General features: G+C 41.1%; 2 protein-coding genes across 3 annotated transcripts in view; one reads left to right on the top strand and one right to left on the bottom strand.

Moving 5' to 3' along the window:
• kdm6a (lysine (K)-specific demethylase 6A) overlaps positions 1-8,638 on the bottom strand; it is a 40,449-nt gene extending 31,811 nt beyond the window's left edge. For both annotated transcript variants that reach the window (XM_084023813.1, XM_084023812.1), the window contains exons 1-4: positions 8,077-8,638; positions 7,856-7,919; positions 5,310-5,418; positions 5,023-5,072 (exon numbers count right to left, since the gene is read on the bottom strand). In XM_084023813.1, coding sequence (XP_083879939.1) covers positions 5,023-5,072; positions 5,310-5,418; positions 7,856-7,919; positions 8,077-8,246 — 393 coding nt within the window. In that variant the 5' untranslated portion in view covers positions 8,247-8,638. The remainder of the gene's footprint in view (positions 1-5,022; positions 5,073-5,309; positions 5,419-7,855; positions 7,920-8,076) is intronic.
• Positions 8,639-12,541: 3,903 nt separating this feature from the next.
• Positions 12,542-15,718, top strand: fundc1 (FUN14 domain containing 1). Its single transcript, XM_084023814.1, has 5 exons — positions 12,542-12,631; positions 13,086-13,239; positions 13,935-14,010; positions 14,112-14,240; positions 14,819-15,718. The coding sequence occupies exons 1-5, from the start codon at positions 12,613-12,615 to the stop codon at positions 14,894-14,896; spliced, it is 456 nt and encodes a 151-aa protein (XP_083879940.1). The 5' UTR covers positions 12,542-12,612; the 3' UTR covers positions 14,897-15,718.
• Positions 15,719-16,097: the final 379 nt, after the last annotated feature.

Raw genomic sequence — 16,097 nt, 5'->3', positions numbered from 1 at the left:
CAACCTAGTAAGAAGCTAAATATTAGCGGGTATATGTGCTATTATGCTATTGTGATGCATTTTCATATACAGTATCTAAATTACTTAAATTCATTAATCTCTGTACTAATAAAAGACTATACCCAAGATGATTCATCTATTCATTTCTCTTTAATAGAGACCTGGCCGACCCAAATGCTGCGAAGCGTTGAATGTTGCCATGGTAATAGACATCCAAATCAGTATTCAAATACGTTTCACTTCAATAGAAAAATACATTAAATATGATTTTTGTCCTCATCTCTCATTCAACAATAATACCAATGCAAATGATGACTGCAAGTTTGAGGAAAATATGGCAGCTTGTGTTGTCGCTGTCCCTTCCCACTGCCGTTTTTATGCACGGCTTACTAGCAGCTCTATATATAACTGACTTTATATTGGTTACTCTTGCTGACTGACTGCAGGATGGTGAGGGAGAGGGGCAACTAACGCTCATAACCAACTGAAGCTTCAAAGCCCCACAAATGGTAATCGGGCCAGCCGCACTTCTCTTCTTGTTTTCTTCCCTGCAATACTGCAGACAAAGTTGTACATTCATGTAAGAAACTTTTATAACCATTCAAGTGACACAAACTGCTAAGCTCATGCTCAATTTGACAATTTCACTTTTTACATAAACGGTACAGAAGCATTCGTCGGGAATTCAACTCATAATAAGTACCATAACCTCAGTTACGGAAAAGGCAGCTCAGGTACCTCTTTTAACCTGTTCTGATCTCAGTTAGTGCAGAATAAATGGATCCTCATTGGTTTATTTTTAGATTATTTTGTTACATTGCAGGTGCTTGTGCTTGAAGGTGAAGATCTGGTGTCTGTGTCAAGGCACCCTCTGACCTCTGTATGACTTCTGTTCCTTATTTGCACCATAAACATGGTATAAGGTTCCTTATTTCGCACCTATGCGTTTTTTTTTTCCTTTCACTGCTTCCAGATTCCCCCATGACCCTTCAAAGACCAGCAGGTGCCCGTCTCTGCGGGGAAACTGGGCAAATGTGATGGGAACAGAGTTCAAGGTCCTCCTATTAAGGAACAGAGTTCAAGGTCCTCCTTGAACTCTGTTACCCCTGTCCCATAAAAAATATACACAGACATGGGATATTCAGTTTCAAGATTCCCTAAAACATAATTTATTTTCAATGTGACCCACACTGGTGAATCTAAAATCCATTTCAATAGATACGGGTCAAATTTGACCCGTATCATCCTTAACGATTACACCGAGTAGAGTCACACAGCTGCAATGATATTCAGCCAACTGGAGCAACTGTGCATACACCAATTCATGTTTTATCATCAATATAAATATGTCAACATATCTTTCCTGCCCTTTTAGTATCCCCTTCCCAGTTAGGATCCCATTTAGAGCCCTATTTGGTCAACCACACCAGTCTGGCACTGGTCAATAAAAGCCCCGCGTTTCGGTTCCAGACTCGGGCTATTCCACATCACCACTGCTACTAGCACAGAGCTGTCAGGTCTGATCGCAATCCACCTCTCCCCACCTCTGTCTAATGGCCATTCCAAACAGTGAAACATCAAACCAAATGGGCCTATTCATCCACACAAAATGCACAGGCTGGACGCCACCACATCACAGCTGATTGGACAATTTAACTCCAGGCCATGAGCAAGAACTGTAGGCAATCTAAACTGAGGCTAATGTATCTGCATTTAACTAAAACATCCACAACAAAGGATCAAATCCCAATTTAAGTAGGAATGACATGCTACACTATTAGTTAAAGCCTCTGTATACCCCCACAGGCTGATTAGACATCTGCTCTGGTTGAAGGTGGGCCGGAGCTTTAAGATGTCACTCAGTTAGTCTAAACACACCCACACTGTCCTGAGCAGAGGTCTAATCAGCCTGTTTAAATGAGCTGTGTGGAGTGTAACGGTGCAAGCACACCAGGCAATCCGTACCGTGCCCAAGCACGTTTGACCCCCAAAGTCCTCAAGACTCTAAATATGTGCATACAAGACATTGTCATTAAAGTTACAGTCATGTTTTCTATTTTGATGAATCTGAGACGGCGCTTCTTGGAAACTATGTAAAATCATTAAAGTCTTGCATTTTCCCTTATCCATAGGCTGGTTTGGGGAAACACTGCTGATACGTAGAGATGATGTGACACTTCACATCATGAATTAATTGCACATTACTCGTTACAAAAGGCTGAGCTCAGATAATGTGCACTGACTGGGCTGCAGCTGCTCTGCCTGGCTGTGACAGTTGAAACTATGGATGTGGTTGTTGCTCGGATTGGGCTGCAGTTGTGGTTAAATCTATAGGCATTTTTACAGAGATTCGGCCGTAATCACGGAAAGAAGAGTCCACGATATGCCGTGATTGCACGGTTCATAAAGAACTTTGATTTGCGGCCGCAACACTGTCTCCTTTTACAAAAACATCCCCGCTTTGCAGAACCAGAGGCTGTGACGTGCAACACGTCAATATTGATGGTATTGTGATGTATTTAAAAAAACGTTGGAAATACAGTTAGTACTAGCACACCAAAACAACAATGAAAGGTGTACTTTTGCTCGTCTAGCACATTTACATGACGCTTCGAGCGCAAGTGAAGTTGCTGTGCATCATATACATGCTGATGGATACAATGGTGGCCTTGTGCTAGCAACTACCGGCTATCTATGTTCTTCGGATCCACGTTCTGAGCTTGTTATATCCCCCGCTGGCAGGGCTTCCCAGCTCTCTCGTTCACAATCGGTAACTTTTACAATAACAACTGTGCGGAAAAAAGGAGTGATACTCGCGCAACATAAAAGGCAGAGTAAAAGGGGCTTATGGTGCTCCAATGGCTCTCCTGTGACTACTCTGTACTGCTTCTATTTACATTGGCCAAAAAAAGCATAAACCGCTGGAGTTCAGCAGGCTAGCTACAACGCAACGCTAAACAAACACAACCATGTCAACAACCAAAGCATAGCCAGTGGCTACAGCCACAACCACAGCAGTCATCTGTCTCATTCAGTCTCAGCATCAGTGGAAGAGCCAGGTTAATTTACTCTGCCAGTTATCCATTTCGCTGCAATGATACTTTAAAATGAATGGGGTTTTTTTGTACTATGACTTGTGCCTGAGCCAGCCACAGCTGAGCGTGAGCTCATTCACACTCTGGTCAGAATCAGCAGTGGTCTACTACATAATAATGCTCAGCCTCTCTACATGGATCAGGTAAACCCAAACTTATTATGCAAAAGAACTAAGAAATAATTCCCACTGAGGCTTTTTGGGGTCTCTGGAACCAAATATCAAGGCAGCAGCATCAATGTAGGAATGGTACCCACAACAACAGCATGAAAAAGGAACAAGAGCCAGAGAGACCAACTATCAAATAAACAACAGACAACCACAAACGTGGGGTTGCTCTGTATTCTCTTTGTAATTTAATCTGCATCAGCAACAGCAGGTTACTGTCTGAGGCTTTTGTTTACTAGTAATGGTCAACCTGAACATTTGCATTATTCTGTGTACGCTCGCTGTTACCAATGTGCCACATGGAAGGCCCTGACACACATTGGTTGGCAGTCAGCCACTCTGGAGCCTCCGTGGACTTCCACCGCCCTCAGTTCTTGCAGTGACTCTCGTGCACAGAATGTACACGCCCTCTCAGTGGCCTTACATGCACTTAACAGTGTAATACCTCCACGTGTCACATATAAAATCAAATACATTCAACAGGCCGACAAGGAGTCCAGTCATCTTGTGCCCACAACACTGAAGGTGCAGTACAGGAGTCATCCTGGTCTGCATTTCAGGTGTTGCTGCCCCTACCGAGTGTTCAGAGAGCGGCTGGTTTTTCAGTTTGGCTCCGCATAGAGCTCAATACTGCCCGCCATTTGAACGGCTCCATTAACGTTACAGAAAATCCTTATATAAAAGGAGTTTTGAGGTTAGAACCACGTCAGCCATCTACAAGATGAATACTGATCATAAAACTTTTGCCTCAGGGCAAGCGAAACATGTTTAACATTTGCTAGCCTCAGGGGAAGCAATAACATTTAACAAAAAGGGTACAGGTCTGTGTACATAATTATATCAAGAGTGAAGGAACTAAGCATCACATAAACCATTGTACTGAAAGCTGCCTTTGGAAACATCAATCGCATGCCTAATGTTTCACCTCAAATGTTCACCATTACTGGATTGTGGGTGGTGTTGTACTACGAATACATTTTGGCTAAAACTTGTTTTTCTTAAAAACACAGTTGATATATCATCACGTGGCTTCTACACGTGCATACACTGTCGTGCTTACACTGTCATTTTACAATCTCATTGCTCGTGGTTAGTCTACCGTTGATGGTTACGACATTAAGGCTAATAAAAAAATATTTTTTAATGTCCGATTCAGAACACGTATGGGATTTCCCCCTATCTTATTGTCGAGCTCTATATCAGCTCATTTAAATATAAAGTTTAACAACCGGGACATTACAAAGTGTATGAAGAAGTTCACATTTATAGCAGGTGAACATTACAGAAAAAGTGACCCAGTTTTAGGGCAATGCAGTAGAAAGATTATCCTTAAAGATGTAGCTAAACCGTGCCGTAATTTTAATTGACCGATACAGTCACCTGACCATAATCCATTACAGCATGTGTTACCCTTGCTGAAGATCAGACTTAAAGCAGAAGGTGAAGATTGCTGCATATCTGTGCATGGTGACTGCAGCTACTGACTATTCAGGATTTCCAATTAATAGAGAAAACTACATTAAGTTAATGTTAAAACTAAACTATGTATAAAAAGGCATGCATTATGGTCCTGGCATGTTCTGACTCGTCCGAGTTCTGGCTGAAGTCGAGTGTACACCGCAACGGTCTGCATTCGAATGAAGACCGCACAGATTACACAAATGACAGTTTAGAATGTTGAAAAGAATAATGTCTCAGGAACAAATAGTGTCTTTAATATTGGATGTTTTACACAAACATGCAATGTTGTCCACGCTCACCTTCCAGTAGTCCGGCTGTAAACTGAAGTACCTCTGGTATGCAGATAATGCTGAGAAAATGGTGCAAAGAATAAAGAAAGTGATACAGAAAGAGGGAGGGACAGAGAAGGAGATAATGAACAGTTATGACAACGTTAAACCTCGAGACATTCAACTCTGCTGCCCTTAACACCACCCAGCAGAGAGATTTTCCAGACAAGCACAAAATGTCTAATCAGAAAAATAATTCATTGATCCTGAGATAAAGGTTAGGAAGGAAAAGAAAAACATTACACATGGAGACTCACCTTTTGGATAGTCCTCGAGCAGGAGCTGGAAGTGGCCCAGCTGACAGAAAATGTCAGGGTCCACTTTCCCCTCTGCTTTCAGGATGAGGGCATCATAGCAGCTAACAGCCTGAATGAAAGGACAGCAGGAGTGTAGAGTTAAAGGGTTGTTGCACAATTACAATATAAAAAGGTAGAACGATCCTCTATGCATATTACACAAAAACGATGGATATGGCCACCAGTTTGGGTTTTTAGGGCTGATGAAACAGTTGACTGAAGACACGGAACGGGGTATCTCTGTGTTGAATAGAGCTTCACTTTATGCTGTTGTTGATGATGATCCTTGGAGTCACCTAAATAAAATTGACACCATCTCCAACTTTCCAAAAATCAAATGATTCCGAGCCAAAAGCAGAAGGACTTGGTGCATGTGCACTTTTTCAAATCACATAGTTCCAAGTATTCTACCAAATGAAATCTCATATGATCAACACTATGGCTCTGTCCAACAGACAGACTTTGATGTACTTTTACCCCAGAGATAGTGTATAGTGTCAAAATAGTGTACTGCAGTCTTATAGGTTAATATTGGGGATTTTATTTCTCCGCCAAATGATCATGATCTCCTTTGTACACTGAAAAAATATTTTAAAATGACGAATGACATAGCATAATTTCCATGTGCAAGTATTTAATAAAAGATGATGTACCCCACTAAAAGGTATAAGTGACCAGAAGAACCTCAGTTGGGCTTGTAATAAAACATACAGCATCGTTCATCCCTGTTAAGCTGAAACGACGGGATCTAAAAATGAAATGCATAAAATGTATATTTCATTGAAATTAAATAAGGAATGGCATCTATGCTTACATTCACAGAAGGAATGATGGAATCATTCACAAATAAACTGTTTCCTCACACTGCTATGTCATACAGCAAATACAAGCTATGCATTATTGCACACATTTTGGATGTGCTGGCATAACGCCAAGCTGTTCTTCTACTAATGACTTTGTACCTAAGGGGTTCGCTGCACCCTGCAGAGACTGTGTGATTCAGCAAACAGAAATAATACACTTACACCCATGTTCCAGTTGTGCAAACCACTACATTGGGATGGTCGTAAAATTAATATTCATATATTTATCTGAATTGAATCTGTATTGAGTTTTCACAGAAAAAAGGATTCCACAATCACACCGTATACATGCTATGTTATGATGTGGATAGGCCTGTCTGTGCTGGTCAGGTATCCAGCAGAGTATGGAGTACACTGGCAGCAACAAAAACGGCAATAACGGAGTACAAGGGTGAGCCTCATCTGGAAGAGCACACTAACATAATAATGTTGCAAGTCGACCCTTCAAGAAACCCAAAAGCCACATGGTGAAGACAGAGCAGGCACAGGCAGCGCAACGGTGATAACATGGGCTGCGCGGACACGGTGACTGTGTGCGCACCAAGCACTATGGAGACCGTTAAACGGGTGTCCCCGGCTTCCGCTTTATAATTGATCACCTTTGTTACAAACATTCAACGCCTTCGTCGCTGCTTTTTTTTAATTTTTTTTTTTTTTTTTACAAATGGTGATTAGCTTAGCCACTGCTGCTAGTTAGCTAGCAAACGTTTGCTAGGTATTTTTCCCCCACCCCCGCCATCTTGGACCAAGTCAAGCAGCCATTATTATTTTGCAACCCTAAACTACCACGATTCGTATTTGTTTTACCCCTAGATGATGCAAGACAGGTGGCGCGGTAGTGGCTATATGTGCGACCGAAGGAGGGAGAAACCCGGGCAGTTAGCCGCTACATGCTAGCAGAGTGAGCTGACGCACAAACCCCCAAACTCGAGCTGCCGTTAGAGGACGACACGGACGGCTTAGTGGGACACCAACAAATTTGGCCAACTTGTCTCTCCTCTCATTACAAAATAATTTACCCTCTTCCAATGCTCATTGTCATACTTGTAAAAGTCACATAACAGTTGGGTAGCGATGCGTTATAACATAATCCTTAGTTTTAAGTCGACTGACGACACACGGCGAATGTAGCAAGCAAAGAAACAGCACTTGTAACGTATTTCATCACACACGTCCGGCTCCCGGGCACCATTGTGTTTACAGTTATACGTATGCTCCGATACACACGTTTTGAACTGCCTATACAAGGCTACTACGCAGCACGGTCCCCATTCTCTCAACTGCCGATGACACCACCGATTCTAACAGGCTGGACGCTCGTATCGTCCTGCCATTGTGCCGTGTGGGCCTGTCCAATATTGATAAACATCACAGAAATGTGACGGAGAAGCTTTACTCGGTGCTTAGCGGCGCAAATGCCGCTTAGCAGCCCGTGTGCAACAATCACGTCCACAACTGAAAGCTGTTTTACAGCCAGCCGCTGGCTCAGCTTCAAAGTTGGGGAAATCGAGGCTTGTGTGTGTCGCGGCTAGGCATGTAGCAAGAGTGGCGTTGGGAGGTCTGTGGTACTTATTTCAGGTGGGATATGCACTAATCGGAGGGAATAACCGGGAGAGGCGACCGTGTACCCATCCTGTGGCATACCTTTAACAGCAAGGCCTTCGTTCTGGCGCCATCTTCTTGAAGCCTATGAAATCCAAACAGTGAACTGCAAGTAGAGGACAGACAACACACAGGCGGTTCCGTATTACTTGGGGGCAATCATATTTGTTTATTCAAACTGCGTGAAGAAATATATACATAAATATGAGTGTATATCGCCGGAAATAAGCGGGCGAGACTGTTCACACAGCAGATCATCTAACCTGTCCGTTCCGACCAAGCTCTCTTTTTCTTGCGTTGTTAGCTTCGGAAAGTCCTCTTCGATATCAGTCGCTGTTCCCGACGCCATTTTCTCCTCGTCATTACCAGCAACGCCGAGACTCCGGGCAGCAGCAGACGCAGCGGCGGTGAGCGACACTCCGCACGATTTCATGGGAAAGAAATGGGTAGATCGACGGGACCGAGTAACTCCGGTAAAATGCAGTAACAACGAAATTGTTGCGCACCTATCCAGGACTAAAACGGGGCGTAGCGTAGTTCTTGCCAAATCCTCAAGGAAATGATCCCTTCAAGTTACCTTCCACACTCCTCATTGTACACCAAAACACGGCGTGTATTCCAGTGCCAATTTGTGCATGGAGTTGATGTAATGTTGGGTTTTAGGAATGAACGTTACTTGGTAACATCGCAAACTTCCCCAACCATCGGCTCAAAGTTGTTGTAATTGTGTCACATAGGCAAACGCACGCCGCTACTGTCGACACGCCCTCTGTTCGCCCTGGCCAATCGGCGAGCAGTGTGTGCAACCACGTGACTGTCTCCAGTTGAAGTGCTGCGCGCACGCGGACGAACGCGCGCACCTACACATCAAATGGGCTTCAAAGACCCGCCCCCAGGCCTGCGATTGGTTCCTAACGCTATATTATGATTACGTAACTCTATTCTAAATGGAACTATTGGTCAAATCAGCTGTCATGTTTGTCTACGGGGAGGATGGATGGATGGATGGATGGATGGATGGATGGATGGATGGATAGATAGATAGATAGATAGATAGATAGATAGATAGATAGATAGATAGATAGATAGATAGATAGATAGATAGATAGATAGATGAAGTTATTGAAATAACATATACATTTTTTAATTTAATTTCAACATTCTTAAGTCCACAAAAAGGTGCCTTTTGATAAAATAAAATTCCACACACAGATGTGCCCAAGTGTATCAAAGTATTCATTTCCAGGATTTTAAAGATAATATTTTCCCTCCAATCGTTTCGATGAAGGAGCTTTCAAGATGTATCACTCATTAGTGGCGTCTCAAAAGGAGATAATGGTGCAGACTCTGATGTTGCAAGCCAAAGCTATCCCCTGTTGGTTTGTGGACTATCGTTTTGAAATCACAGTTTGGCCTTCACCATCTTGGACTTCAGTTGATGCCATCTTAACGTTTTTGCAGCCAGTGAGTGGAAATGACCATAGCAACGCCGTGGTAATGACATGTCAATTACAAGGTAGAGGCACCCAAAAGCAAACCCTGCTTTATTGTTTATTTTACCCAAAATGTGACCATAATGTACTAAATGAACATCATGCTGTCTTGAAGAAGACTTGAAACTAGGGATTAAGACTCCAAACTCATGTTTACGATGTTTACTGAGGTAATAAGTGAGAAGTAGGGTCATTTTCTCATAGGTTTCAATCCAACCTCTTTCTCTTGCATAATCACCAACATGCTGTTACCTTGGCTTTAACTTAGCTATGTTCCATGCACAAATATGTAACACTATCTTATCTGATGTGTTTAATTCAGCAAGACTTGTTGTAAGTGGGCGTAACATTACATCCCGGTATACAAGACACACAGGCATCATATTTTTTTCTTAAACTGTGTTCAAGCAAAGGCGTAATTATGATCACTCCGGGGGTTGGGCAATCATTGAGTGTTCCCCCGAAACGATCAAACACCGTTTTTTTGGAAGCACTTGGAAGTAAATCCAAAATTTGCCCCCAAAGTGATGATTCATTACAAAATATTTGTGCAGCGAATTAGTCCATTTAAATCCTAATATTCTAATATCAAAAAACATTTAACTCAACTCAACTCAACTCAACTCAACTCAACTTTATTTATATAGCACTTTACAACAACCGTAGTTGAAAACAAAGTGCTGTACAGAGACATAAAACAATTTAAAAACACTCAAATAAGTAAAACAGACAGTAAAACAGGTGTTACACTGTTTTAAAAACAATTAGAAACGATAAAACAATAAATCAAAGCAGGGCAATAGAAAATAAAAAACACTAAAACAGGAGTAAAGTCTCATGTGGAGTTGAAAGCCAGGGAATAAAAATGGGTTTTAAGACTGGTTTTAAAAATGGACAGTGAGGAGGCTTGTCTAATGTAAAATGGTAGCTCGTTCCAAAGTTTTGGGGCAGCAGTGGAGAAAGCTCTGTCCCCTCTGAGCTTCCTTTTGGACCTCGGTACCTCCAGGAGCAGCAGGTCGGCTGACCTGAGGCACCAAGCAGGAGAGTAGGGTTTAAGGAGCTCAGAGAGGTAAGGGGGGGCGAGACCATTTAAAGACTTAAAAACAAATAAAAGAATCTTAAAATTGACTCTAAAGTGCACAGGCAGCCAGTGGAAGGAGGCCAGGATTGGAGTTATGTGCTCCCTCTTACGTAGTTGTCTTACGTCACAATGCCTAAAAATGTCTATTGTTGTGACGTAAGACAGCTACGTGTCACCATTTGTGGTCCTTTTTTTGTATATCAAAAAAGTGCACAGGTGGTGACGTCATGTGTTACTGTGTTACAGAACATATGTGTTGAGGTTGGCGGTGAGCTGGAAGAGCCCTTCCTAGAAGAGGGAAACCAGCCACCTGCTGAGCGAGAACCATCTGGTTTAATCCAAGACAATTCTATTAAATGAGGATGTATATTATGCAATGGGTCAACCAGATTGTGACTGCCATACATTTAAGAGGATGATTGATGAAGGTTATATTAATAATAATGAAACTTGGTCCACTCATATTGAGTTTCCTCCTAACACAATATTATCAGTTGGGTACTTAAAGACAGTCATTATTTTAAATGAGGTCACAGAAAATACTTGTTACCTGAATTAATCATTGTCTTATTACAAAACGCATTCTACTTAAGCCACGTCTACAAATACTTAAAGTACACTTAAATTATCTTGTAAGCAATTAACATCTTCTAAATAACTGGTTTGGCATTGATATAATACTTAATTTGGAAATGGTGAAGTCATCATTTATAACGTATGCAAATACAGTCATTACGCAATGAGCTTATTAATCAAGACTAAAACATTAATAATGTTTACAAAAGTATTTATTGTGGAAGTCTTTGTTTACTGGATCTTGGATCAGTTCTGGGTTTCCCACTGATGTCTAGACGCATAGTGTTTACAGTGCTGATCCTGTGTAAGTCCACTACCAGTGCCACGTTCTGCATACAACAGTCATCCAGATTAGATAGTTGACGATTTGACATATATCTGGATTTGTTAGTTGTTTATCCTAAAGTCCTGGTCTGAAGCTGCATAGTGCAGGTGTATTTATAGTTAGCTGCATTATAAGCAATTTCACATTTTATGTCAACCCCATACTTCAGATACAAATAGCTGTTGTTCATATCATTAAAGCTATAGGTTCATTATTATAGTCTCCTGCACCAATCATGCACTGGCAGCACTTGTAGACTCCTGGTAATATCTAAGTGTTTAACAGTGATGAACCTGTGGAAACATTGTGGAGCAAATAAATAAATGCAGGACCACATTAAATGTGTCTGTGAATCTATTACCCCGCTGCATGCTGGGAGGGTTCTTAGTACACTTGTAACCGCGTTCACCTGATCAACACTCAGGTGTGAGTCTGGTTGAGCAGTGCACCTGAGATGGTTTCCCTGAGCCGCTGGTTTACAATTGAACTGGGAAAAGTGTGAATGATTAGCTGTACACAACTGCCATCTTGTGGCATCAAATTAAAACTAGGGTCAAATAGTTTAGGCTGCATATTACACAGGTTACTAAATTAAAGGAAACTTTAATATATGGAGTAAAGTAAGTGAATCCAAATTAAGGTAGGACATAGGGTTAAAATAGAGACCTCTCTCTGTTTGCTTGCATTTATTAGTTCTACTATTTAAAGATTGAAAATCTTTCAAGGTGCATCTATCCAGCTAATTCTCTTTTCATATCTAATAAAGCAGTAACCAAGTTAAACTTTGACTACATTCAGAAAGGAAGGACCTCATTATCTAAGGAAAGCAACCCTTATGAAAGATTAGGAAGGTGGTGGTCTGATGGTGGTCATTGACTTTGACTGTATAACCTTAAAAAGATCCTTTCTAGTAAATTAACAACAGCTTTTGGTATTGTGTTCTCGGGGGAACATTTTTAAAAAGATTGGTGGCATTGATTTTCTTTAACATTGAGGCTTTTTTGTTCAAAAATTACATGTAAAATGTCCTTTGTACGATTAGGTACTTTTATATTGGACACTGTATAATTTCACACTGCACGAGGTTCCCTTTTGATGGCAAGTAAGTAAGAAGTTATCCGTGGTCCTTTTACAAACGTTTTTTTATTAGGCTATATTTCTGTTTATATTGTGTGCTGCTTACTACTGATGCTGTGTCACTCGCCAAATACTGCTGCATTTAATTTCTACTTGCGCTGAAATCAAACCCACAGGTTCCTCCTCCTACAGCGGACGTGCCGTGGAGAAGCAGCAGGCATCCGAGGACAGACGAGCGCACTCCAAAATGGCGAACCGCGACAAGGGTAAGCAGGCCTGTAAACTAATTACATCTCCGTTTAAACCGGGACACCGTCCATTCTGCGCGTTAAATACAAGCGAGGCGCCTGTTGTTGTGTTTAGAGGTGCGGGTATCTGTAAACTACGTCCGTCCTCCCGCGGATACCCCGATGTCTTCAGCCGTAGCTAACTTTTCAACTGTCGCTTAGCACTTACGTCACTCGTGTGATGCTAACTTACTGTCAGGCCTGATAACTTTACGAAGTTCCGCATGTAGCCGACCGGAGGTACCGTTAGCTACCGCGGTCATGTGGAAACCCCTGCGACGTAAACACGACCTGTTCGCGACTCATTTATGGAAGCACGGCGTTCAAAATGTGTCAAGTTTGCAACTGTTGTTGACATAGTAACTTATGTGGCAGTGCTGCCTGTTTTAGCCCGATGCTAATGTGTGGCGCTGACTGTGTTTATGTTTCTAAGAGCTGGAAGAGGAGATCTACGACAAGGTCGTGGACTTGACAGAATATGCCAAACGTCAGAGATGGTGGAACCGCCTCTTCGGAAAAAACTCCGGCCCCTTAGCAGAGAAATACTCCGTGGCCACACAGTTAGCCATAGGGGGAGTGAGTGGATGGTAAATATTCTTCCTGCATTGTGCTGCCTTCAGGTGCTCCTCGTTAACAACATGTATTGCACGTAGTGTCCTGTGGGCTAATGTCATATACATAACAGAAATACTTTTGAATGGCTGGAATAGTCGGTGTATCGCATTGGTCACTGTAACCCTCGATTACTTATCTTTCGCCCATCTTGTCCCTCCCCATCCCCCATGCACCCCCCACTGTCTGAATGGAGAGAGCTACCTTTGCTGCAGCAGCACAATGACTGGTAGAATAAACAGTAGACACACAGCATGCTGAAGATGCCCTACTAAAACCAAGAAAGACAAATCCCCATTTTGCCATCAGCAGTTATGAAAACAAATGGCGTGCCTTCTACCTTTTTTTTTAAATCGCATAATTGTGTAGTTGGTGTATCATACCAAACAATGTCTTTAGGTAACTGTTGAGCCAATCACTGTCATGCAGACCTACACTGTGGTCATTTTAAGATTTGCAATACAAAGTTTGTGCAAGAGTGTAAGTATAAAGAGTGCATGAGATAACAACGAAGTGCAAATGCCCAAATCAGGATACCAGTATAGACCAGTCTAGTATATATATACTTTATGTATCTAGCGCTAGTACATGGTCAATACATAATGGATCATTAATTTTAAAGGCTGTTTATGATAGATTAACCATCATGTTCTCTCTCGATTGATTATAGGTGTGCAGGATATCTCTTCCAGAAGGTTGGAAAAGTTGCTGCTACATCTGTAGGAGGAGGTCTTCTGCTGTTGCAGGTATTCTTGCAACACTAGGCATAAACAGCCTTACAGCAGGATAGAAATCATGCTGAATCTGCCTCTCATGTTATGTTTCATTTGCCTGTCTCTTTCTCCAGATAGCAAACAATAGTGGCTATATCCAAGTGGACTGGAAAAGAGTAGAGAAGGATGTCAACAAAGCTAAGAAGCAATTAAAGAAGGGCACCAATCAAGCAGGCCCAGAAATAAACACATTTGTTGACAAGGTAAGATTTTTTTTATTTATTTTTTTATTTGTTTTGACTCTCACACACAGGATGATCAGAGCTGTGTTATCAGCCTCGAAAAAATATAGAATACTGTTGGGATGTCCTGGTGGCCTTGTTATCAAAAAACTTACTGTTTAACTGCTACATCCCCATTTTGATTTTGAGACCTGTGTCATATTCCTTTCTTTCTGTATGTTTACTGTCAGTATTACTGACAGTATCACACTAATACAGTCAAAATTTAAAAAAAATAATCTTAAAAGAAACAAATGTATACCGTACTCGGGTGGCTAATTAGACTGTACAGTGTCTGTACTCTCATTCAAATGTTGAATTACAGATTAATTTCCAGTAAGATAGTCAAACATGCATGTTTTTTAATCCATCCTATACTTTCATCAGATTCTGCTTCAGATTCTTGCTTGCCCGATTCTAATAGTATTGGCGGTTTTCTTCTGACTCAGGCTTAATTACTTCAAAGTTTAATTCAGCTGTATTGTATTTCAATGTCATACTGGAATGGATTGTAACTTTACTTCATACAATGAAACATATTTTCTGATTTTCCTTTTCAGTCCACAGTGTTTGTGAAGAAAAACATTGTCGTTACAAGTGGTTTCATTGGAGGATTCCTGCTTGGCCTGGCGTCTTAGGGTCTGCCAAATAAGAAGAAATTGTATTCCTTTGATGTTGTGAAAAAATATAAGGAAACATTATAAATCATTGCTGGAAGGTTTAAAGTGTTTTTGATAGCAAGCGACCTGTTTCAGATTAGCATGTAGCTATGTGTTTCTCCACAAGCTGCACATCCTTTTTGTCTACTTTAATACTGTGTGTGTGACGAGCACTCTTGATATGATGTGGGACTTCCCGGATAGAATGTTAGAAAAGTAACTCACCGTTGTAATGAGGTGCTGATCCCTGGAAGTAGAAAAAAAGTGTTGCACACTCTGGCATCATGAGCATTTCTCTTTTATTCAGATGGTCCTCCGCACTTGTTGATCCAGTCCTTGGATAGACCAGAATGATACCCCACTTTTCAGTCCAAATAACGATATGTATGCAAAATGTATTTCAAAAAGTGTAAAGCCCCTCTGAATGTTATTTATTTATTTTCGTTGTACCACAATTAAATGTATCGTTAATGCCGCCTTGCTGCGCACAATTAAGCCAAACATAATGCAGCTAAATGCAAGTAGATTTAAATTCACCCTCACGTGGTGTCCATCAGATTCTATCAGTGCCAGTGGGACATTTTTCAATTCCAGACATCGTAATCAATCATCGCGCTGATAAATGTGAGATTGTTATGCCTTTTTTTAGCCACATGTTTGATGGGTTATCTCTGCCTCCCCTGCATCTCTTATGTTTAATGTTTATTGTGTAGTACTAAATTGACGCTTTAAGTCCTGAAAGCTAGGGTTTGTCAACAATGTAAGTTTGATGATCAAATAAAAATCACTGTTGCTCATGTATTCCATGACAATGTATCTACAGCGGCACATAATGGAGTCATTACATGTTAAGCATTTATTATCTGAGCTTGGGTTTTCATTTGCTTACAGTGAACCACAGATTTCTATGCCCATAATGAAAGAATACGTGAATGTATACATGCTTGTTTAGTTTACAGCAGTGGTGAAAGAATTATTCCAATATTTTTGCAAAGTAAAATTAACAATAGTACTGTGTAAAACAATAAGTAAAAGCAATACAAAAATAAAAGTTTATAACTGTAACTGCTGCAGCAGTTAAAGGCGTGGGTGATTTTAATGACTTCATGTACTCGTATGTAGCTTAACCTATAATAATAATAATGGTTTATATTGTACCTCAGGCTGCAAAGTATCTAGT

Source organism: Eutrigla gurnardus (genome assembly GCF_963514095.1).
Source record: "Eutrigla gurnardus genome assembly, chromosome: 12".
NCBI lineage: Eukaryota > Metazoa > Chordata > Actinopteri > Perciformes > Triglidae > Eutrigla > Eutrigla gurnardus.
The sequence above is the reverse complement of the archived record's forward strand: the minus strand, read 5'-3'. Positions and strand labels throughout refer to the sequence as shown.